The sequence below is a fragment of the Callospermophilus lateralis genome, chromosome X (genome assembly GCF_048772815.1).
Source record: "Callospermophilus lateralis isolate mCalLat2 chromosome X, mCalLat2.hap1, whole genome shotgun sequence".
Classification (NCBI taxonomy): domain Eukaryota; kingdom Metazoa; phylum Chordata; class Mammalia; order Rodentia; family Sciuridae; genus Callospermophilus; species Callospermophilus lateralis.
In genome coordinates this window covers 27,916,839-27,940,300 of record NC_135325.1, presented here as the reverse complement: position 1 = coordinate 27,940,300, position 23,462 = coordinate 27,916,839, and the positions used below count along the sequence as shown (strand labels likewise).

Below are 23,462 nucleotides of genomic sequence, written 5' to 3'. Positions count from 1 at the left end.
GTAGAGCACAGTTTAATCAGACCCATTGAATCCCAGGTTTGCAGGGAGCTTTAACTTCTCTAGACTTATAACTGAATTCTCCCATAATAGTCCCCCCAAAAAAGGTTGAATTCTGGTTTAATTCCTCCAATGGCAAAGAATTCATTATGTCCCAGGACAGTTCATTTTTGGAAAACTCCTTAAGTATTAAAAGTTTGTTCTTGTAGACCTGAAGAGACACTTCTCAGAAGATGATGTACAATCAATCAACAAATACATGAAAAAAATGTTCATCATCACTAGCAATTAAAGAAATGCAAATCAAAACTACTCTAAGATATCATCTCAATCCAGTCAGAATGGCAGCTATTATACATACAAACAACAATAAGTGTTGGCGTGGATGTGGGGGAAAAGGCACACTCATACATTGCTGGTGGCACTGCAAATTGATGCAGCCAATAGGGAAAGCAGTATGGAGATTTCTTGGAAAATTGGGAATGGAACCACCATTTGACCCAGCTATCCCTCTCCTCGGCTTATACCCAAAGGACTTAAAAACAGCATACTACAGGGACACAGCTACATCAATGTTTGTAGCAGCACAATTCACAATAGCTAAACTGTGGAACCAACCTAGATACCCTTTAATAGATGAATGGATTAAAAAAATGTGGCATATATACAAAATGGAATATTACTCAACAATAAAAGAGAATAAAATCATGGCATTTGCAGGTAAATGGATGGCATTGGAGAAGGAAAAAAAAACGAATGCCAGATGTTTTCTTTGATATAAAGAGGATGATTCATAGTGGGATAGGGAGTGGGGACATGGGAGGAATAGATGAACTCTAGATAGGGCAGAGGGGTTGAAGGGAAAGGGAGGGGGCATGGAGTTATTAATGATGGTGGAATGCAATGATCATTATTATCCAAAGTACATGTATGAAGACACGAATTGGTGTGAATATACTATATACAACCAGAGATATGAAACTTGTGCTCTATATGTGTAATAAGAATTGTAATGCACTCCGCTGTCATATATAAATTTTAAAAAAGGAAACTTAAAAAAATTGTCCTTGTATTAAACAGAAATCTATCTTTCTGTGACTTCCACACAATGGGTCCAAATTCTAACTTTTAAAGCCACTCTGAGTAATTTTCCTCCTTCTATATCATAGCCACTCAGATACTTAAAGACATCTACCATGTCCCCCTAAGTATTATCCAGTTTACTTCCCTAGATTAATGGAGCCATACCTTACATAAACTTGTTTCAAATCTCCTCACTGTTCATAAAGGATAGGGCCAGAACTGAATACCATAACTACAGATTGAGTCAGTCCCACATGCACAGAGGCATTGGACTAGCACTTCTTTTTGTTCTGGGTCTTACCTTTCCATCAAGCTCCTTAAATTTCATTAGTGGTTTGGACAACCACATAACACTACTGGTTCATACTGATCTTGCAATCAACTAAAAATCCTAAGTTACTTTTTTAACAAATATTGCTGGTAAACCAACTCTCTCAAATGTGGTATATGTACAGATCACCCCTGTGATAAGATAGCACAATGAGCTGGGCATGGTTGTGTGTAATCTCAGTGACTCGAGAGGCTGAGGCAGGAGGATAGTAAGTTCAAAGCCAGTGTCAGCAACTTAGTGAGGTCCTAAGCAACTTAGCAAGGCCCGTCTCAAAATAAAATATAAAAAGGACTGGGGATGTGGCTCAGTGGTTAAGTGCCCCTGGGTTCAATCCCCAATACAAAAAAATATATATAGCACAATGATAAGAAATAATTTGATGATTACTTCCCCAAGGATAATGAGATGAGATAAAATGAAATGAATTGAGTTCATTTTATATGTTATATATTGTCCATTTATAATGATTTTGTTTCTGTTGCTCTAAATCTTTATTTTATTTTATTTTTAGTTGTAGATGGATACAATACCTTTACTTCATTTGTTTATTTTTATGTGGTATAGGGGTTTGAACCCAGTGCCTCATGCATGCTAGGCAAGCATTCTAAATCTTCATCTTGTTACTATTCAGAATGTCATGGGCTCCATATTTTATTGTTCATCTTCATTGAACAGGAAAAGTAGATTCATTAGATTTACCTGGATATTTTCTCCATGGTAATTCTAAAGTCCACGAAGCTTTTCCCTAAATTGTATTTTGAAATCTAATTTTGAATTCCCAGAGTGCCAGTTATTCAACATTTATTATTTTCTATGCTCTAAAATTAAAATACTTTATGACAGTCAAAATATTGTTATTTCTTTTTTGGTGGGGTACCACGGATTGAACTCAGGGGCACTTGACCATTGAGCCACATCTCTAACCCTATTTTGTATTTTATCAGAGACAGGGTCTCACTGAGTTGCTTAGCACCTCACTAAATTGCTGAGGCTGGCTTTGAACTCGTGATCCTCCTGCCTCTGCCTCCCAAGCTGCTGGGATTACAGGTGTGTGCCACTGCGCCCGGCCTAAATATCGTTATTTCTTAACATAGATTTACTTGAAATAACTATTGTAAGCATTACAATATATATTTTTCTTTTTGCAGTGCTGGGGATCAAACCCAAGGCCTTATGCATGCTAGGCAAGTGCTCTACCATGGAGCTACATCCACAGCTGCATTATAATACTTTTAAAAATACAATATGAGTAGATAAGGGATAAAAGATTTCTCACAGAAGAACCTTTCTTGTGGTTTAAGGTGCTTTTGAAATTTTGCTAGTATTTATCAACTTTGAAATCAAAAGTTACTTTCCTGGGCTAGGGGTATAACTCAGTGATAGAGTACTTGCCTCTCATGCGTGAGGCATTGTGTTCAATCCTTCACACCCCATAAAAATAAATAAATAACAATAAAGAAATTGTGTCCATCTACAACTAAAAACTATATATAACAAAGAGTTACTTTCCTGTCACTTGAAATCTTTGATCACCGAGTCCTCCAAATAGAAAGGGGTCCTCTTCTTTATATGTGCCATAAAGTAAAAACCATTTAAAGAGGACTGGGGTTGTGGCTCAGTGGTAGAGTGATCGCCCAGCATGTGCGAGGTACTGGGTTCGATCCTCAGCACCACATAAAATAAACAAATAAATAAAGGTATTATGTCCAACTACAACTAAGAACTAAACTTTTTTAAATCTATTTAAATATATTTACGCTTCCCCTATCTGAAACTCAGCTGTTTGGAGAACTCACATATCCAGAATGCAATTAGGAACCTAGAAACTAATTATAATAGCAGCACAACTGTTCCTACCCTTAAAACCCATTCATGGTCCTCTCAATTGAGCATCTAAAGACCTCTGAAGCTGACCTACTCCCATTTTTCATAAAGTTGTATAGATTTGTGTTCCTAATTTACACCAGCCATTTCCTCTCGTTGGAATGTCTTTTGTCATTTTATCTATCTGATTAATTCCTACTGTTGTTGAAGTCTGCACTAACAATTGTCTCCTCTTAAAAGTAGGCTGATCTTAAACCATCTGAGTTAGATAGTCCTATTCCTTCCTTTCCATATTACCAGAACCATCTGGGCTCCATCATCTCCGCATTGCAGGGACTTGTAATTGTAGCAAAGACTCAGATTTGTAAGGGGTAGGAGAACCAAGGCTTATCCCCTATATTTCCACAGTGCCTACCTAGCAACGCCTGAGAAATTGCTATTAAATAAAAGAATCTTATTGCTAGTAAGTTTTCTGTTAATAGCAGATTATACACAACAAACTAGGAGAAGCTAGAACTGGAGTAATCATAGCAAGAGAAAAAAAATAATGAAAGCCTGACAGAAAAAAAATACAGTAAGCAAACCTCAAAACTTGGTAAACACAGCAGCCTTTTAATAACAATGAAATCAACCTTTACAAACCTTTGAAGTTTCTGAGGGTGCTCTCTGTTCTACAGTAGAGATCTTTAATTAACATCCACAGTGACAACTCTGCAACATCCTAGGTAAAAGAGGTCAGGAAATTGTAGGAAAATAGCCATACAAAAATTATTAAAGTAAAAAGCACTATGTGCATAAAGGTTCCAATCCAAAAGTATTGAAAATGTAGCTATTTAGAACCCCAAGATTCTAGGTAGAAGGTTTAATTATATTATCAAAGTATAACATTTAAATATACATCTGAAGTATTTCATCAACAATGACATTTAATTTGGTTTGGTAATTGGTTTCCTGTTCTTAGAATTTTGTGGTCTAAGTCATAAAGTCAAGTGGTCACAACGAAGGAAAATTAGTAACAAGGAGTTTGGGGAAGTAGTGTATAATAAAGGTTAACTCCAGCCCTTTTCACATTCTGCCAATGTACTTGAAATAAAAGAAACATTTCTGTATATTCTTTCCATCATAATGTTCCCATGATCATCTAAGAGCAAATTCTTAAACCCAAAGACACATAACATCTTCCCCAAGAATGTCCCTAGAATTGGGTAGCCTTCAATCCAGCTATTTGGAGAAAACCTCCTCAGGATGGTTGGGACTGGCCATGGTGGCTCTGATTATTCCCAGAATGAGGTCCCAGTTTTGAGTTGCTTGACCCTTTCTTATATGGGAAATAGCAGGAATCAAGTTGAATTCCAGGGCCTCATCTGAACCCTCAGCTGGTACCTGACTGTTGTCCTGATACCAGTATACCAAATGGTACCCTGGGCTCTTTCCCTGCTTCTCCTTGCTCCTGCCAGCTCCTGTCCATCAAAACAAGGCTCATATCCAGTGGCCCCTCCCTGTCCAGGATGCTAATGAAGTAGGAGGCTTAACTCTCATTGCTTTAGCTTATTTATGCTACTCAAGGAAGCAAAATGGGAGAATCCAGAAATAAAAATATTTCTGTAGCCAGGTTTTTGTAGATTTCACTTATCCGTTATACATTTTAAATGAGCACATTTTCACAAATTGAACCCTAAGCATAACCTCTTCTATTTTGTGGGGAGGAAAGGGACCCATAGTGATCTTCAACAAAGGAATATCCCCAGTATGCAAGCTGAGAGCTGTATTATCCTTTTCTGTCCCAACTGAGTTCAATAACCACTAACAGGCTTTGCGCTTCAGCTGGACCAGAAGATTTCTTAAGTTCTTTCAAAGCTCTGAACCACAGTTCTGGGCTGTAGATAAAGTACTGGTGCAGATTTCAAAGTAAAAATTATATTGGACTCAGTATGATAAGTCGGAGACTGGCAGAGCGAGGAAGGTGAGTGGGCTTGTAAACATCTAGAATGAGTGCCAAGTCTAGAAGGCAGTGCCCCATTCTATGGTAATCTCACTACTGGGTACAAGCCTTTTATTTCACAAAAGAAAAGCCTTCCTTTGGAATACTGAGTTAAAGATGGCTGTTCATGTGCAAACAACTGGTATCACATTCCTTCCAGAAAGCTAATTTTTGATAGAGAGGGGGAAAGAAAGGAAAACTCATTGAAGAAGTTGAAGGTCAAAGAGGAGCTAATGGGAGGAACTTCATTAGTTTTGCTTCGGTGTGTGTCATATATTTGCTATCATTTCTCTTCAAATCTTAATGTTAGGGAGCCAGGAGTAGTGGCATGTGCTTGTAATCCCTGTGGTTCCAGAGGCTGAGGCAGGAGGATCACAAGTTCAAAGCTAGCCTCAGCAACTTAGCAAGACCCTGTCTCTAAATAAAATATGAAAGAGGGCTGGGATTGTGGTTCAGTGGTTAAGTGTCCCTTAAAAAGAAAAATCTTAATGTTAGCAAGAAACTAAGACTAATTCCTGTTCTAACAAAGTACCACTAACCATTGTTAATTGCTACAATCAAATGAACAGGATTGCAGATTGAAATTCATATTCCAAATAAAAGTTCTCAGCATTAGGTTTTATTGGGGAATTTCCATTTGGCAGTCAAAAGTAATCTTTTTTAAAAAATATTTTTTAGTTGTAGTTGGACACAATACCTTTATTTATTTATCTTTATGTGGTGCTGAGGATCGAACCCAGTGCCTCACCTATGCTAGGGGAGTGCTCTACCACTGAGCCACATCCCCAGCCCCCAAAGTAATCTTTTTGCCACAGATGTTTTTTTCTTCATTCCTGAGCTCTCCTCTCCCTGCCTCTGCCTTCTGCCCAAGGCAGGTAGGTCTCTTGGGCTCTTTCCTGGGCAGGCATAGACTGCCTGTAGACTCTTCCACCTACCTCTGCTCCAAATTAAAAATTTAAACCTCTTCATGAATCAATAAGCAACATTAATTTCTACTATGTAGCATGCAGAATTCAAGAAAGACTCCCAGGGGCCTATCTTGGGCTCAGTGTTTTCAAGAGGTGATTAGAGAAATCATTCTCCCCACTCCCACCCCCATCGTGAGCTTCATTTCCTGGGAACAGGTGATGAGAGGATATTTCTCTTGGCAGACTTTTCATTCTGATTGTGATCATACTATTATTATTTTTGGTTTTCAGATGGAAAGTCTTGATTTTATATAAATCTTTTTCCTTCATGTTGTTGTTTTCAACGTAGGGCGCGTCGGGACACCTCACTTTATGGCCCCAGAAGTGGTCAAAAGAGAGCCTTATGGAAAGCCCGTGGACGTGTGGGGGTGTGGCGTGATCCTTTTCATCCTGCTCAGTGGTTGTTTGCCTTTTTACGGAACCAAGGAAAGATTGTTTGAAGGCATCATTAAAGGAAAATATAAGGTAATGTCTTATGACCATTTAATTTTTCCACTGAGATTACATTATCCTGAAAAGTTTGTTTGGTGCTGGGTCCGGTAGCACATACCATAAGCCTGGCAACCAAGAAAGCCAAGGAAAGTGTATCACAGATTCAAGGCCAGCCTCTGCAATTGAGTGAGACCCTGCCTCAAAATAAGAACTAAAAAGGACTGGGGATGCAGCTCAGTGGTAGAGCATCCATGGACTCAATCCCCAATACCCGCCCCCCCAAAAAATCAAGCATTTTGAAGTTACTGTCAGCCACTAGGTTTTCGTTACTAATCCAAGTATAAAAAAAAAAAAAAAAAACTTATGTGGCCCTTCTTTCTGTAGATGAGAAAAGGGGCTTCATATTTAAAGGTTTTTGCTTAATTTGTAAAATTGAAATGGAAATTTTATTCGGGTACTTTTAATCATTCCTTATCTTAATTTTAAATGTATGTCAGCACAGCCAAAAAAATGTACCATTTAGGCCAGGCATGGTGGTGCACACCTGTAATCCCAGCGACTTGGCAGGCTGAGGCAGGAGGATCAAAAGTTCAAGGCCAGCCTCAGCAACTAAGTGAGGCCCTAAGCAACATAGTGAAACCCTGTGTCAAAATAAAAATAAATAAAAAGGACTGGGGATGTGGCTCAGTGGTAAATCCCCTCTGGGTTCAGTCCCCAGTACCAAAAAAAAAAAAAAAAGTACCAATTTCATTCTAGGATAAACTTGAAATTCCAATATCACAGCTATGCTCCATAACACAATCTAGAGGCATTTTGATGTGACTTAAACATTGATATTCTTTGGCTGCTGTGTGTTCACAGACTATCACTGACTTGTGATTTAGTGAATTATTACTTTCATTATTTTTAAAAAAATTCAAAGTTATTACTGACATCATGAATGGCTATATAAGAAGGACCTAAGGACTTCTTGGATATAAATAAACTGAAGATGAATTTCACTACCCCAGCTCTTCTACTTGTTTGCCTATAACACTACATCTAGCCACAAGAGACTAGGCGTGGGAAGCAGGGGGAGTACTGTCTGCATAGGAGTTCAGGGAACTTTGTGTTGGAGAGACTCTCTTTCCTCTCGTTGTTATGGAAACTATACCTTCTCTTCAATGGAATCACTGATTCATTTTTGGCCGTGCCTGGCAACATAAAACAGGGTTATGAGACCCCCCTAAAGTTTTCTTTTCAGTTCCTCAGTAATTTAGAATTGTTTTGTAGGTCGTGGGGGGGGGGCAAGATATAGTAGTTTCAGATTTGCCGTCTTATCCTTTTAAGCCCCAACTAAAGCTAGTGGAGGTGAGAATGATCTCTTTTGGTTGTTTGCCCTGTACACCATCCACTCATAAGGTAATACAGATTTGTCTTGTTTTATTTGGTGTAAGATCTCTGCCAAAATTCTGCTAACAGAGGAAGGTGATTTTCTGCTTGGAGTCAGTTGGCCATTAGGGAATAAAATTGGTACTTTGGAAGTAACTAAATGTCTCAGGAAATTGCTTGTAACTAATCATCCCCTTCCAATCCTTGGAAATTGTGAGTGGCTATCAGGAAAGCACAACCTGGGATTTCTGGTTGAATTTTGACAATCAAATCAAATCACACAACCACATAATAATAATGATAACAATAATGGTAGCTGAGACATAACATTTGGTATGTACCAAAACTGCTCTAAGCACTTATATTAACTCATTTAATACTCAGCAATTTATGACGTGGGTACCATATAATAAAATCTCCCACCTGCCTTTTTGAGTTATAAGCACTTGCTAATAATAGAATAGAATTCTTCCTTTGTGTTTGTTCAGTTACTAACTTCCTGGTTTCCAAGGCAATGTGTTTCATTCCGACAGCGTCTGGTATTTGATTTTGTCTATTTTTAAAACATTGAATAGTTATTTTTATTTCTTGGTAAGAAACTTGGACTGTTCAAAATGTCCAAAAAGTAAATTATTAAAATTTCCCTATTCCTAGGGAATAGTAAAAGTATTAGCATAAGTCAGATGGATAACAGCAGCAGCTATATTATAATTTCTGTACATGGGATTTGAAGCTTTGAGGTTAATAGCTTGTTTACTGTTTTATTTGGCTAATCTCACATCTCAATTATCTTCATGGCTTTCCTTACAAGGGCCCAGGTTTTTTTAGCAGCTTAATTCAAAGTATAGATCCATCTTTGCTGCCTGTAATGAAACTCGTGGGTCTTTTTTAAAAAGTATACAGTGATATGATTCTCTGAGTATTTATTATTACTTTTTATAATGGAAATTTTCAAACAAAACAATGGATGGGGGAGTACTGTTGACCATATTATATTGTTGTATTGTGTACATGTATGAACATGTAACAACAAATCCCACTACTATGTATAGTTATAATACACTAATAAAAATATGGAAAAATAGTGTAGAACCCCAGTTTCAATAGTTAATATATAACCAATATTGTTTTACCTGTATTCTACATACTACTAGATTATTTTATTTTATTCATTTTGTTTGGTACCAGGAATTGAACCCAGGGGAACTTAACAACTGAACCACACTCCCAGCCCTTTTTATGTTTTATTTTGAGACAGGGTCTTACTAAGTTGCTTAGGAACTTGCTAAATTGCTGAAGCTGGCCTTGAAATTGTGATCTTCCTGCCTCAGCCTCCCAAGTTGGTAGGATTACAGGCATGCACCACCATGAACAGCCTACTAGATTATTTTAAAACAGATCTCAAAAAACAAAATTTATCACCCTGGTGGTTCTTAACAAAAGAATTTTTAACAAAATCCTTTATCTTGATGGGTATTTTCAAGAATAGTTCCATGACATATTTTAAATGTAGTATATTTAAATTATAAACTGCTACTGCTCTTAAGTGATTATTTTAATAGTACTGGGATTGGACCCAGGGGCTTGCTACCACTGAGCCTCACCCCCAGCCCTTTTTATTTTTATTTTTATTCTTATTGTTTTTTAGACAAGGTCTTGCTAAGTTGCTGAGGCTGGCCTACAACTGGTGATCCTCCTACCTCAGCTTCCTGAGTGGCTGGGATTACAGGCATGTGCTACCACACCCAGCGCTTAAGTGATTTTAATTTGACTTTTTATTCTTATTTGCTGGTTTACTTGATCTTTTAAAGTAGATGTCAGAGACTACTATTTAATTGAGATTTGTGCTAACATTTAACCTCAATTAACTTTTTTATACAGGAAAAAAAGTAATATTTCCCTAACTCTATATAAAAGATGCAGTGTCATCTTATACCATGGTCACAGGTAGCCAATTGGTGTCTACACAGCAATATTCTAAGCTGCTATGGCTATGGTATTTAAAAACTCAAGTTCAGAAATCTCACCACCTCTTTCAGATGATTTCTCTATCCCTTTGCTAGAAAAACAAAATCATTCAGACCGTAAACACTACAGCAGCTCCAGGATAGGGAAGAGAGAGCAAGGCCATCTAAGACCTGTCTAGTCACTCACTTCCTTATTACAAACTGGTCATTTGATGACAATGTCAATAGGATGACAACTTTTAAACCATCTCATGACATTCATCTTCATGGGATTTGACAAACAAAAGGGACTACTGTTTGGAATTCTGCCTGTTACCAAAAAAAATGGAACACCTTCTAATTTTAAGAGTTGTCCTTAACATGGAATCACTTTCCCCTCCACATCTACATCTACAAGCACAAAGCCTCACCTTAGCCAGAACTAAGTGGCTTTGCTAGCTGTTAGCTAAATTGGAATGATTCACTTGTAACTGTGATGCGAATACTGTGATTTCATTTGGCCTAAAATTGTTGTGGAGATTATGCTCCATCTTTCTCCCTTAGATGGTCCCATGGGTCTCTACTGGTGAAACCCAAGGGCCTTGGGCTGTGGGTAAAGCTCAGTGGGAGAGCACTTGCCTACCCAGACATGGGGCCTTGGGTTCCATTCCCAGTGCACACACTCGAAAAAAGCTGTGACATTGCTTGATGCCCCTAGTACCAGGCAGCTCCCGTAAGCTCACCTAATTAAGCAGCTTCCTGATGCTGAAAATTGGGAATGAGACTCTGTTCCATCTCTACCTCCTGTCTGTACTCTCTTCCCAGACCCAAGCCCTGATTTCTGGCCTCAGACATAGCCCCTTTCCCAGGTACCTTCCAATATTTTCCTCACAGACCCACAGCTTTTCTCAGAAATCTTTCGAATAACTCATAATTCTTTTTATTTGATTTTAGTCAAATTACCATGTGGCTTAATTTTCTTATCTCCAAGAGACAAACTTCACTGAGGACAACATACAAGTGAATTGGTTATTTTGTAGGACAATGATAATGTATATTTCCCCCTATATACTGAAATTTACATACTCTGACCAAAATATCCTATTAATAATTTTTCCTACCTTCACAATTGCTGCTGATCCCCAGTTTTAAAAACACGTTTTGAAATGTTTCCTCAGGCACAGTGATGTATGTGGCTCAGGAGACTGAAGCAAAAGGATTACGATTTCAAACCCAGCCTCAGCAATTTAGCAAGGCCCTAAGCAACTTAGTGGGATTATGTCTCAAGATAAAAAATCAAAAGGGCGAGGGGGATATAGCTCAGTGGTTACACACTCCTGGATTCAATCTCCAGTACCCAAATAAATAAAGTATTTCTTTAAATCTTAATTTTTTATTTTAGTCCTTTTGGGATCAAGTTATTCTATCTAGACTCTTTAGCTGAGGATCTAAAGGTAGAAACCGGTTAGCATTCTATCCTTTGATTATTGAAAATATTATCATAACAACAAGAACATGTATGGAATATTTACTGATGCAAATTCTCATATAGTGAACAATAACACGAACAAAGAATTGCATTTAAAGTAAGCTGTTTAATGCATTTAATTGCATTAAAAATAAGCCTTTTAAAATGAGATTTCTGTTCTTTGCTCTGAGAATTTTTTATTCACACTGAAGCAATATAAGAATATTAAATAAGAGTAAATGTTAACTTCTCACTGAAGATAACTATGTAGTCATCCTTTTCTCCTCCCCAGATGAATCCTCGGCAGTGGAGCCATATCTCTGAAAGTGCCAAAGACCTAGTACGTCGCATGCTGATGCTGGATCCAGCTGAAAGAATCACCGTTTATGAAGCACTGAATCACCCATGGCTTAAGGTATAGGAGCTCACAGGTCACCACTCACACTGTTTGAACACTTCCAATGACAGCAGTGTATTGATCTAGAAGGTGGCCGTTTTTTACCTTTTCTTCTTTCTGAGATTCTCCCATTTCTTTTCTTCCTCTTGTTGGTCATTCCTGTGCATCATCTGTGAACAGTCTAGTGGCATTCGGCTAGTATACAGAGAATACAAAAGCAGATGAAGATGAAATATATGAGGAAAGAAGGCCTATTTTCCCTCTGCCAACACATGTTCCAAGAGATGTAACATGAACGACCGAAATTACAATAGATTACAACAAATTAATCATCCTTTTTTTGATAGTGGGATTGAACTCCTTTATTTCAGGTGTGATATGTTCTTTACAACTTTAGCTGCTTTTCCATAGAAACTAGATATGAATTTATTTACTGTCTTAGGGAAGAGGTCCATTTTAAAAATCTTTCCCATATCCCATCTTCCAATGAGTATTAAGAAAAATTATAAGTTGAAACATCAATGAAACAATACTGTTTGATTGAAACATTACCCAGTTCAAGCCAGGTGTGATAGCTCATGACTGTAATTCCAGCAGCTCAGGAGGCTGAGGAAGGAAGATTACGAGTTCAAAGCCAGCCTCAGCAACTTAGCAAGGCCCTAAGCAATTTAGCAAGACCCTGTCTCAAAAATAAAACATAAAAAGGGGCTGGGGATGTGGTTCAATGGTCAAGTGCCTAGTACCACAAAACAAACAAAAAGCATTATACAGTTCAGTAATTCCAGGAAATTCTCACTTTATAGATAGGAAAATGAATGTTCAGAGAAGTTAAGAGACTTGTCTCCTGCCCTCTCCCCCACAAAAGAATCTTGCCCCAAGTCTCAGAAGTTGTCATTAGTGAGGCCAGGCTTTTAATTCAGCTTACCAAGACCCTGTCGCTTGTATAGATCATGTCCCTTTTACCTACATGATGACATTGCTCCAATAACTTTCCCCTTTCCTTCATCATCAGTTTTCTGTCTCTTTTGGACACAGCATCCTATAATTTACTTTTATTTTTTACATTTACACACATGTGCCTTCTCTTGATCCTGCAGCCCCCTCTAGCTTCTGCCCGTATTTTCTGATTCCCTTTCAAAACCCTTAGAAAGAGTTGTCTGTAATTACATCTTCCAATTTCTCTCGTCCCTTCCTCTGGAACTGATACTAGTCAAGGTCATAATCCTACCAATTCCATTAAGAAAGCTCTTGTTGGGCTGGGACTGAGGGCCCGGTGGTAGGGTACTTGCCTAACATGTGTGAGGCCCTGGGTGTCATCCCAGCATCGCAAACAAAATGAAACAAAAAACAAACAAAAAAATTTCGCAGCTCTTATCAAGTCACCACTGACCTTTATATTACTAAATTTGGTAGTCAAATTCCAGAACTTGTCCTTCTTGGCCTATGAGCAACATTTTTTTTTTTTTTTTGTACCAGGAATTGAACCCAGGGGTGCTTAACCACTGAGCCACATCCCCAGCCCTTTTTATGTTTTATTTTAAGACAGAATCTTGCTAAGTTGCTTAGAGCCTTGCTAAATTGCTGAGATGGGCTTTGACCTCCACTCCCCAAAGCTGCTGGGATTACAGGTGTGTGCCACCAGGCCTGGCCTATCAGCATTCTTCTGAAGCTCTTATCTTCCCCTTGGCTTCTAGGCTACCTTTTCTCCTGGTTTGTCTTCTGCTACCCTGGCTGATCTTCCTCAGTACTTACTGATTTGTCCTTGTGTCCCCTAAACCCCCTCTTCACAGTGGAGTGCCACCGGCCTCTATCCTTGCTTCTCCTTTTATTCTCAATCTATACTCAGTCGCTTGACTAGACTCATCCAGTCTGACTGGCCTTAAATGCTATCTGTACACTGATGTCTCCTGAATCCAGGCCTCTCCCCTGAAGTATTCTTTCTTAATCTGCTCTACAGCTTGACTTCCTAATACCTTTCTGATTTCACCCTTTCCTGCTCTCTCTTCTCTCACTCAGTTCCATAATGTTGGCCTCCTTGCTAATTCTCAGACCATAGGTACATTCTTGCCTTAGTGCCCTGTTTTAACCATGTCCTTTCTCTAGAGCATTCTGCCCCCATATGTCTTCATGGCTTGTTTCTTCACTGTCTTCAGATCTTTGCTTGGGTACCAGCTTCTTATTAGAACCTTCTCTGAACAATATTTAAAATATGGGAGAAGGAATGCTCCCTGCCTCTAAAATTCCCTATTTTCCTTCCCTGACTTATTCTTCTCTGTAGCAATACACTCCATAAGATGTACTTAAATCTTACTTGTTTGTTAATTGTCTAATCCTAGCTGCACAACGGTAGGAATTTTCAACTTTGATTCACTTCTGTATAAACCTGGAAAGTATCTGGCACATAGTAGGTGATTGATAAATACTTATGATTTAATGACTGGCTGGATGTTCATTATATTATACCATGCTTCTTCCCCAGAACTTGTATAAAACAATAAAGTAACATAAAATATAGATTAATAATGTATCTTAGTGACATGGAATAATATTAATTGAAAAATTTAGGGTGTCCAGTGACTCCAGATTGTCTTTAAGAATACAACTTCTCATATATTCATTCAACATTCTGATATTCAGTACTAGTTATTCCCAGTTTTTCCATGAAAACAGTGGTAAACAGTTCTTAGATACTTTTTTAATGTTTTTTTCCCTCCCAGATATGAAAATGAACAGTTTAGACAGGATTCCTATTTCTCCCTTGTTTTTCTCTAATGGGGATATTTTGTTCATTAGAAGCTAGTCAAAATACCAAATAGCAATGAAAATGGCAGCCTTCTGAATCTCTAGGATTGCAAGAAATGCACCATGCCCAGCTAGATTTTCATAGTAGTAATAGAATCTAAAGACACAGAGAAGATTCTGTTCTTCAGGGACAGCCATTCTCAGCGGCCTTCTCTTGAGGCTCATTGTGTCTGCCCTCTTTGTCCTTGGAGTTCCCAAGTTGAAAGCTGCTCTCACACCCAGGCTCATATATGTTAGGAGGCAAAAAAAATTCTGACACTGTCATCACAGGATTGCCCCTTGTATCCTGGTATCCCTACCCAGTCTGCCTTCTTTTCTCCAATTTTCAAAGCATTCCATTAGTTGCTTTATATATCATACCAGGAGCTTTTAGTGTAATTGGTAGAGGTGAAATATGATTGTTCTGTCTAGTCATTTTTTAAATCCTTTAGAAAATGTTTTAGCATTATATACTATATATGTTCACAGTAACTTTCATTATCAAAGCTTTCTTGGTCAATAACATTTGTTTTTGGAAACAAAAGTTGCCCCTGCCAACAATGATAGTTCTTATTCTAAGTAAACTGAGTTTAGTACATTATAGATTTCTGGCACCAGAAAGAAAAAGACAAGAAGTGTCATTAACTTAAACAAAAAGGTCCAGAAGGCTGTTTGAGCTCAGTGTTGTGAGCTGTATCTGAAATACAGATAAACTTCACTGGTTATGTGTCCTCTGAAGGATTCGATGAGATTCAATGAGGTCATCTAGCTGGTGGGAGTGGTTTTCTGTCACCTTTCCATACTTGTCCATGTGTATCTGTAACTCATTTCAGTGAATGTAAGTGGTGTTGATTGAGAATTCTAGGCTAATGTTTAAACAGTGACTTAATTATGAAGAAGTCCTGAATAACTGCAAAGTGAAGAAATAAGATGATGAAAACTCTCAAAATGAAGAGTACCCAGTCATAACACCCTCGCTTTGCATCAAAAAAAGAAAAAGACAATTAATTCTTTGATAAAACAAACGCAAAGAAGGCTTATTTAATTAGTTCATGTCAAAAAGAATTTGAGATTAGACCAAGTAATATGTGAATGTCTTATAATTGTTAAAATATACCTGTTTAACACCTTTATCTATCCAAATTAATGAGACTTGCTCATTCCAAAAATGAGGCCAATGGAGATTATGCTTTCCTCACAGATGGTTGAATTCTTTTTACACATTTTGTATATGTAGGCTATAAAGTTTATTGGCTAATAAAGGGTATTTATATCAGGCTTATTGATTTGAATTTTGGAAAAATCAATCAACACACCCATTAAATATGTATTCTGCCTCTAGTGTGCCCAAAGGACTATGAACCATGTACTTTCTATTAAAGTACAGGAAACATTGCTATGGAAATTTTCTGAATTCATATCACATTATTAGTGTCAGGAGGGATTTTAATCCAGAAAAATATTATATTTACTCTTGCCTCATTTGGGCTTTTGGTGTTGCTTGTTTTCTGGTAAGAGATACCTTAATAAACTCTGAAAAATCTTGTGGGTTTTGTCTACTTAGAAAATATCAGAATTCATAATTAAAACATAATTTTATTTTTTTGGACTTTGTCCTTATCTCTTTGTCCACTTCACATTAGTGAATGCTGAATGGAAAGGAGACTCACTAGACATAGAATTCATGGTCAGAGATTCAGTAAACTTCCCAGTCTTCTAGAGAGAAGAACACATAGCCAGGTTGTAAAATAGATTTTCTTTCTTTATTTTTATTTTTCTTTTCTTTTTTTTTTCCATTACTAAAGATTGAACCCAGGGGTGCTATACCACTGAGCTACATCCCCAGTTTTTTTATTTTTCATTTTGAGACAGGGTCTCACTAAATTGTCCAGATTGGCTTTGAACTTGTGCCCCTCCTGCTTCAGCCTTCTGAATCTCTAGGATTGCAAGGAATGCACCATGCCCCGCTAGATTTTCATAGTAGTAATAGAATCTAAAGACACAGAGAAGATTCTGTTCTTCAGGGACAGCCATTCTCAGTGGCCTTCTCTTGAGGCTCATTGTGTCTGCCCTCTTTATCCTTGGAGTTCCCAAGTTGAAAGCTGCTCTCACACCCAGGCTCATATATGTTAGGAGGCAAAAAAAAATTCTGACACTGTCATCACAGGATTGCCCCTTGAATCCTGGTATCCCTACCCAGTCTGCCTTCTTTTCTCCAATTTTCAAAGCATTCCATTAGTTGCTTTATATACCATACCAGGAGCTTTTAGTATAATTGGTAGAGGTGAAATATGCTTGTTCTGTCTAGTCATTTTAGCACTTTACTTTTGAATCAATTTCCTTATCAACAACTCTGATTCCAACAGTACACTCTAAGTGTTCATTCTGTTGAATGTGAAATATTTTTAAAATCAACTCCATGGACTGGGAGTGTAGCTCAGTAGTAGAACACTTACTAGCATGTGTGAAGCCCTGGGTTCTATTTCCAGCACTGGAGGTGGCGGAGGATCAACTGAAGTACCCATTTTGTGCTCTAGAATCCAGACATGTCATGCATCTTTCAGGCTGCTTACCCCCATCTTCTCAGACTTCCAGTTGCTCACATTAAAAATCTTTGTGTGTGATGGTACTATTGACTTTTCTCTTTCTCTCACATCCCACATCCAATCTATCAGAAAATTCAATTCTCTCTACCTGCAAACTATATACAGAATTAAGTCTTCTATTATCTGAAAGATGCTATAAAAAGAATGAAAAACCAAACCACAGACTAAATATTTGAAAATTATATATCTAATAAAGGGCTGATATCTAGAATATGTAAAGAATTCTCAAACCTCAGTAAGAAGAAAACATACAACACAATTCAAAATGGGAGACAATTTGAACAGACACTTCAAAAAGAAGACATACAGATGGCAGTTAAGCACAGACAAAATGTTCAGCATTATTAGTCATTAGGGAAATAGGAATTAATACCACAATGAGATACCTGTACACATGTGTTAGAATGACTAAAATTCTAAAAATACCAAATGTTGGCAAGGATGTAGAACAACTGGAACTCATGCAGTGCTAGTGGGAATATAGAATGATCCAGTCACTTTGGAAAACAGTTTGATAGCTTCTTAAAAAGCTAAATATATTCCTATCATATGGCCCAGCCATTCTGCTCCTTATTATTTACCTAAAAGAAATGGCATATTTATACAAAGACTTGTATATGAATGTTTATAAGAAGCTTTATATGTAATACTCAAAAATTGAAAACAACCCAGGGCCCAACAATAGATGAAAGGATAAATTATGGTACATCTGTACAATGGAATACCACTCAGCAATAAAATGGAATGAATTGTTGATATATACAATGTAGATAAATTCAGAATTATTATGCTGAGTAAGGCAATAATGAGCATATACTGTATGATTCTACTTATATAAAGTTCTAGGAAAAGCCAACTATAGTGATAGAAAATAAATTGGTGGTTTTCTGAGAGGGAGGGAGGATTGCAAGGAGTTATGAGCAAAATTTACATATATATATATTTTGTAGGTGAACACAATACCTTAATTTTATTTTTATGTGATGCTGAGTATCGAATCCAGTGCCTCACATGTGCTAGGCAAGTGCTCTACCACTGAGCCACAACCTCAGCCCATGAGCAAACTTTTGAGACTGGTGGATATATTCATTATCTTGATTGTAGTGATGACTTTATGGTTGTAGACATATGTCACAAATTATCAAATGGTACATCATCCATCAGGCAGTGAAGGATATCCCGTATGGGGAAAATGGTTGAATTAGATGGCCTTAAAAACTTTTTCCTGGTTGAAAAATTTTGTTGTATTTATCTATTGATCTATCTGTCTGTCTGTCTGTCTATCTATCTATCTATCTATTATTTATTTTTTGTACCAGGGATTGAACCCAGAGGTGCTTAGCCATTGAGTCACATACCCAGCCCTTTTTTATATTTTATTTAGAGACAGGGTGTTGCTGAGTTGCTTAGGGCCTTGCTAAATTGCAGAGGCTGGCTTTGAACTCACAATCCTCCTGCCTCAGCCTCCCAAGCTGCTTGGATTACAGGTGTGCACAACCATGCCCAATGATTTTGTGGTTTTTATACTTCAGTTATTTCTGACCCTAAATCAGTTGTAACATTAATTTTTCAAATGCTCATTTTACCTGACAAAACTCACACCAAATGTAACTTCATACATTCATAATCATTATGACTATTTTAGTTACATACCTGAAAATTAAAGTCTTTTATTGTTTTAGTCCTTTATTATTGCTAAAAATAAAATATTACTTTATTATCCATTTTAACCCTCATATCCCTCATTTCAGAGTATTTATCAATATCATGGGATAAAGTCTCCAGTCTCCTAGGATTCAATCTGAGCTTTACATTTAAGAATCTGGACTTTATCATTTGTTATATATTGTTTCTTCAGTCTTCAAAATGGTTATGTATGTTCATTATCTTTCTTCTTTTATAGGAGCGAGATCGTTATGCCTACAAGATTCATCTTCCAGAAACAGTAGAACAACTGAGGAAATTCAATGCAAGGAGGAAACTTAAAGTAAGTCAAATCAGAAACGAGCCAAGCAGATAAGGTAGATGACAATCTTCTTAACAATCTTTTCATTCTGTTTTGTTGCCCTTCAGTGTATTCTAGTGTTGGCTGTTGTTTTTGTTAAAGCTGAATTCTCATTTCCAAAAATTACCACCATTTCAACAATTTTTTGGTTTTTAAAATCCATTAATATCTCAGTATGAATCTAAATAAATTTTAATAACTAGAAGATACATTTTATTTTAGATGTTTTCCCCTTAAAATTCATTGCAGAGATATAGTTAGTATTATCATACATTATTATTAAATATTAATCTAGGATGCTTTTTCAAACTTAAATATTTTGACAGAAAATGTGAATTAGTTCAATGGAAATAACACTGAATTAACATTCAATCTAGGATTGAATTCCCATCACAAAGCAATAAATAAAATCCCTTGATCTACTAGGAAATATTTTCAGGTCATTTTTCTTACCTTTCTTCCTTTATTTTTTCTAGATATCTTTCTCTCTCTTGCCTCTCTCCCTATCCTTTACCCCAATAAAATAATAATAATAATAATTACCCCACATGGGGAGTCCACTTAACTTCAAAAGGTTCTGAAAAGACCCAACATTAAATAGTGGGGTCTTTCTAGCATTAGAAGAAAATTGTATGGAACAATACTATCCTGCCCCATTCCACCCTAGGGTAATAGGGAAAACTATTATATTATGGCATTGAAATTCATTTATATTTGACCTACTTTTGATATAGAAAATGTTAACTCTGCTCTTTAAGTGGCTGATTGTTTAGTAGTCCTCTTCATTCATGTGACTCCTACCAACTATAAAACCTTTCTTCTGAAGTACTTTCAGATGCATCATAAATTGTAATAGTATTTTTAATCTGTTATTATTCAACTCCTAACATTTATGAATGATTTTATATAACTCCAAATTTTTAAGAACATTTATATTAATTTTGGGAAAACTTATCAATCTACAGTATTATACTGTAAAGCTGAAATGTTCAACATGGTATCCGATAGCTACATGCAGCTATTTAAACTTAAATTAATTGAAATTAAATGAAATTCAAGGGTCAGTTCCCTATTCACACAAGCATATTTCAAGTGCTCAACAACCACATATGAATAGTGACTATATTTTGGACCACACAGATATATAACATTCCTATGATTGCAAAAGGTGCCATTGAATGGTGGTGCCATAGAACAAGGGAAATTTTAACATATCATTGTTGATGAATATTCCCATTTAAGCTTTTCTCCTAGTTGTTTTTATATTCAAGAGTTTAAACTGACTCTTCTCTATTTGCTTTTTAAAAACCTTTGACCAAAGTGATTTTTTAAAATACTTTTTCAGTTGTAGATGGAAACAATATATTTATTTATTTATTTTTGTGTGGTGCTGAGGATCAAACCCAGCACCTCACCCATGCAAGGCAAGTGCTCTACTACTGAACCACAACCCAGCTACAAAGTAATTATGCCATTTTTGAGATGGTGCCCAAACAAGTTTCCCAAGACTATTTTTCCCTTTGATCTGATATCTACCTGAACCATCAACCTACAAAAGAATAAAAAGTCTTATCATTCCTAATGAAATTTGCTCAGCTATATTTGAAGTTAGTTTTCTTCTCAAAGAAACTATTCATTGTATGTCTTTCTTAACTCTGCCCTAAGTCTTTTAAACTCTTAACATGGCTTTGGCCTCATGTGATGTAACACTACACAGGGCTGAACCTGCCATTGCCTAGGTACAGATATTTCACCATCACAAGAGACATTCTGTTCTTCTCCCAGTGCCGCAAAATCAGACTTAGGCCTAAAATAGCCAAAGTGGTGACTAAGATTCATTTGGACAGGGCCAAGCTGTCACAGCAGAGAGGGGTCACGTGGATTTACCACATCCCTTTGCAGGGCTATTTAAAGTGTTAAGACCCGCCAAACAACCTAGAATTAAGAACATCAGCAGGGTCAATACTGAATTTTTTTTCAGCTTTTTCTGGTAAGTCTGTATTCTGTGGAGTAACTCAGCCACCCCATTAAAACAGGTTACATCTGCCTTCCTCCAGGAACTCATTCTCATTCTGCCTCTCCAGCAAACTTCTGGAACAAAGATGGCAATTTCCCTGGCTTTCAGAACCCACCATACAGCTGATTTTCTCAAATGAACAGTGAGGTGCCCATCCTACCCAGACACTGTTTTTAAGTTCCTCAAATAGTAGAAGACAATCTAATTTCTAGAACTCCCTTGGAAATGATTATAAAGAAAATTCACTGAAATCAGTAGAAAACTGCTTTTGCTACTTAGTCAACAAAATTTTTAGTGTCATTGGCAAAAAGGAAAAGGAAAAAGTGGGCTCTCAAATTGTATTGCCTTTCGTGTATCTTGATTCTGACACTTCCTAGCTGTGTAGCCTTGAACACATTAGCTAAACTTTCTGTGCCTCTATTTCTTTATCTATAAAATGGGTATGTTAATTCATAGGTCAAATCAGTATATTTTTACAAAAGTTGTAGTAAGTGCTTCATAAATATTATTTGCTATTAACTTTGTGATCGCTGTTGATGTATTATTATGATTTTAATGTTAATACCTTTGATTGGGTACACTGTAAATAACTGCAATTCCTGAATGGGCATTCTAGACCATTTTAGCTTTTTGCCAGTCATTGGCTGTAACATTTTTGTGGGTTTTGAAAGTTTTTTAAAAATTTCACTGAGTAATCTCAACTCTTGTATTTCTTCCAAAGTAATTGTAGTTAGATTTTTCTGATTGTTTTTATCATCACTTCCCTCACAGTATTTAGAAGGAGAAACTCTTACACTTACACTGTAATATTCAGCTCCTTTCCATTGTTTTCCTCTACTATCACATCTATTGTATAATATATTATAGTTCCTCTTATCCATAGGGGATACATTACGAAACAGTGGGTGCTTGAAACCACAGATAGTACAAAACTCTCTATATACTGTTAGTTCCTATACAATACATACCTCTGATAAAGAATAATTTATAAATTAGCCCCAGAAAGAGATGAACAACAATTACTAATAATACATTTGAATACTTATAATAATAATATTATATATTATAATAAAAGTTATTTAAGACATATGGATTATTAATTTCTTCAACTTTCCATTCAATATTTTTATACCAAGGTTGACCATAGGTAAGCAAAATCATGGCTAAAGGGGAATTACTGTACACTTTTCTTGTGTGGTCCCTGGACCAGCAGCATTAGCCTCATCTGGGATCTTGTTAGAAATATAAATCCTTGGGCTCTTAGCATATTCAGGTAAAAAAAAGAAAAGGCATTTGTTTACATATGGCATGATCCCCATGTATAGAAAACCCTAAGGAGTCTACCAAAAAACTATCAGAAATAACAAGTTCAGTAAGGTAACAGGATACAAGATCAATATATAAAATTGAATTATATTTCTATATATGAGCAATGAACATGCTTAAAATGACATTAAGAAAAATTCCAACCATGATAGCTTCAAAAAATAATGAAATACTTAAGAAAAATATGAAAAAAGAAGTATAAGACCCATAAACTAACATTGCTGAGAGTAATTAAAGATCTGAATGGAGGGGTTGGGACTATGGCTCAGTGGTAGAGCCCTTGCCTAGCACATTGGAGTCACTGGGTTCAAGCCTCAGAACAACATAAAAGATGAATAAAGATATTGTCTATCTACAACTAAAAAATAAAGATATTTTTTAAAAAGATCTGAATGGAGAAATATTTAATATTCATGGATTGGAAGATTCAATATTATTAAGATGACAGTTCTTCCCAAATTGATGCATAGATTCACCACAATCCCTATCAAAATTTACATGGAAATGTAAAGTTTCCAGAATAGCTAAAACAGTCTTGAAAAAAAGGACAAAGTTGGAAGACTCATGCTTTTCATTTTGGGCATTTACTATAAAGCTGCAGTTATAAGGACACTGGTGTGTGTGTGTGTGTGTGTGTGTCCGTGCACGCATGCACACGCAGAATTGAGAGCTTAAGAATAAATCCTTTTTACTTATCATCAATTGATGTGTTGTTTATTTATTTATTTTTTTGTCCTGGGTATTGAACCCAGGGAGCACTTAACCACTGAGCCACAACCCTAATCTTTTTAGTCCTTTTTATTTATTTTTGAGACAGGGTCTCTCTACATTGCTTAGGGCCTTGCTAAGTTGCTGAGACTGGCTTTGAACTCATGATCCTCCTGCCTCGGCCTCCTGAGTCACTGGGATTACAGGCATGCACCACCACC

The 23,462-nt window shown here is 36.7% G+C and overlaps 1 protein-coding gene across 5 annotated transcripts in view; it reads left to right on the top strand.

Moving 5' to 3' along the window:
- Positions 1-23,462, top strand: part of Cask (calcium/calmodulin dependent serine protein kinase) — a 348,936-nt gene that overhangs the window by 220,181 nt on the left and 105,293 nt on the right. For all 5 annotated transcript variants that reach the window (XM_077106548.1, XM_077106546.1, XM_077106547.1 and 2 more), the window contains 3 exons: positions 6,474-6,649; positions 11,694-11,816; positions 19,089-19,172. In XM_077106548.1, the coding sequence (XP_076962663.1) occupies positions 6,474-6,649; positions 11,694-11,816; positions 19,089-19,172 (383 nt within the window). The remainder of the gene's footprint in view (positions 1-6,473; positions 6,650-11,693; positions 11,817-19,088; positions 19,173-23,462) is intronic.